Source organism: Babylonia areolata, chromosome 15 (genome assembly GCF_041734735.1).
Source record: "Babylonia areolata isolate BAREFJ2019XMU chromosome 15, ASM4173473v1, whole genome shotgun sequence".
Lineage (NCBI taxonomy): Eukaryota > Metazoa > Mollusca > Gastropoda > Neogastropoda > Buccinidae > Babylonia > Babylonia areolata.
This window is the reverse complement of record NC_134890.1, coordinates 26,095,470-26,097,969: the sequence shown is the minus strand read 5'-3', so window position 1 is coordinate 26,097,969 and position 2,500 is coordinate 26,095,470. Positions and strand designations below refer to the sequence as shown.

General features: G+C 41.0%; 1 protein-coding gene across 7 annotated transcripts in view; it reads right to left on the bottom strand.

The window, feature by feature from the left end:
• Positions 1-2,500, bottom strand: part of LOC143290508 (PTB domain-containing engulfment adapter protein 1-like) — a 135,900-nt gene that overhangs the window by 20,508 nt on the left and 112,892 nt on the right. For all 7 annotated transcript variants that reach the window (XM_076600012.1, XM_076600008.1, XM_076600013.1 and 4 more), the window contains exon 4: positions 1,234-1,305. In XM_076600012.1, coding sequence (XP_076456127.1) covers positions 1,234-1,305 — 72 coding nt within the window. The remainder of the gene's footprint in view (positions 1-1,233; positions 1,306-2,500) is intronic.

The window sequence follows — 2,500 nt, the reverse complement described above, 5'->3', positions numbered from 1 at the left end:
CTGTGTGGATAATCCCTGCACTGTCCACTATCCAGTCTGTGTGGATAATCCCCGCACTGTCCAGGCTGTGTGGATAATCCCTGCACTGTCCACTATCCAGTGTGTGTGGATAATCCCTGCACTGTCCAGTCTGTGTGGATAATCCCCGCACTGTCCAGTGTGTGTGGATAATCCCTGCACTGTCCAGTCTGTGTGGATAATCCCTGCACTGTCCAGTCTGTGTGGATAATCCCTGCACTGTCCAGTCTGTTTGGATAATCCCCGCACTGTCCAGTGTGTGTGGATAATCCCTGCACTGTCCAGTCTGTGTGGATAATCCCTGCACTGTCCAGTCTGTTTGGATAATCCCCGCACTGTCCAGTGTGTGTGGATAATCCCTGCACTGTCCAGTCTGTGTGGATAATCCCTGCACTGTCCAGTCTGTGTGGATAATCCCCGCACTGTCCAGTCTGTGTGGATAATCCCTGCACTGTCCAGTCTGTGTGGATAATCCCCGCACTGTCCAGGCTGTGTGGATAATCCCTGTACTGTCCACCGTCCAGTCAAACATTTGATGCTCTCTTTAATTTAACAGTTCATCTGCGGACAGCCTTGTCTGCTCTCTGCACTGTGACCAGAATTCCTGTAGGATTCGGTCTAAAATGACCCCAACTGGACACTGACACAGAAAATACGTTCCTGGCCACCCAGATCGATCGCCTTAGTGGATTCCTTCCCTTTGTTTCCTGTTCTGATACTAAATGAAAAGAGACATTTCTTTCAACAGTGGTTGCAAGCGTCTGTCGAATGAGCATGACTAAATCTTTGAACATGTTATGCATTTTCTGGAAACAACAACAACAACAACAACAACAACAAAAATCAACCCAAAACAAATAGCCAACCACGTATAACCATGCATGCGCACGCATTCTTTTACAATAATACATGCACAATAAAACAAATGCGAACATACACACAGACACACTTACGTACGGACACAAATGCAAAACTGATATCAATATCTCTCTCTCTCTCTCTCGATAGTGTGTGTGTGTATATATATATATATATATATATATATATATATATATATATATATATATATATATATATATATATATATATATATATGTGTGTGTGTGTGTGTGTGTGTGTGTATAATAGGAATGGCAGAAAAAGACAGGAACAACGAAAGGCAGTGAAAGAAGAAACAACACAGAGAGAGAGAGAGAGAGACAGAGAGGGGGTCACCTTTCTTTTCCTGATAGCATCCTTCACAGTCTCTGTCCCTTTGGGCTGGTCCACTGCGCACTCCCCCAGAAACTGCAGCACGTCCACAACAACAGCGGCACATACACTGACATGTACATGGACGATTGCAGCACATTGCATGAATAACTAACTGCAGCACAGGTCAGATCATAATAACTGCAGCATTAATCTCAACATGCAGCACATTATTACTACATGAATAACTGCAGCACAGGTTCAGTTTCAGTAGCTCAAGGAGGCGTCACTGCGTTCGGACAAATCCATATAAATTATATATACGCTACACCACATCTGCCAAGCAGATGCCTGACCAGCAGCGTAACCCAACGCGCTTAGTCAGGCCTTGAGAAAAAAAAAATAACTGCAGTACAAATCTCAACATGCAGCACATTATATCTACATGAATAACTGCAGCACAAGATCATAATAACTGCAGTACTAATCTCAACATGCAGCAAACATATCTACATGAATAACTGCAGCACAGATCATAATAACTGCAGTACTAATCTCAACATGCAGCAAACATATCTACATGAATAACTGCAGCACATATCATAATAACTGCAGTACTAATCTCAACATGCAGCACATTATATCTACATGAATAACTGCAGCACAGATCATAATAACTGCAGTACTAATCTCAACATGCAGCACATTATATCTACATGAATAACTGCAGCACAGATCATAATAACTGCAGTACTAATCTCAACATGCAGCAAACATATCTACATGAATAACTGCAGCACATATCATAATAACTGCAGTACTAATCTCAACATGCAGCACATTATATCTACATGAATAACTGCAGCACAAGATCATAATAACTGCAGTACTAATCTCAACATGCAGCAAACATATCTACATGAATAACTGCAGCACAGATCATAATAACTGCAGTACTAATCTCAACATGCAGCACATTATATCTACATGAATAACTGCAGCACAGATCATAATAACTGCAGTACTAATCTCAACATGCAGCACATTATATCTACATGAATAACTGCAGCACATATCATAATAACTGCAGTACTAATCTCAACATGCAGCACATTATATCTACATGAATAACTGCAGCACAGATCATAATAACTGCAGTACTAATCTCAACATGCAGCACATTATATCTACATGAATAACTGCAGCACATATCATAATAACTGCAGTACTAATCTCAACACGCATCACATTATATCTACATGAATAACTGCAGCACATATCATAATAACTG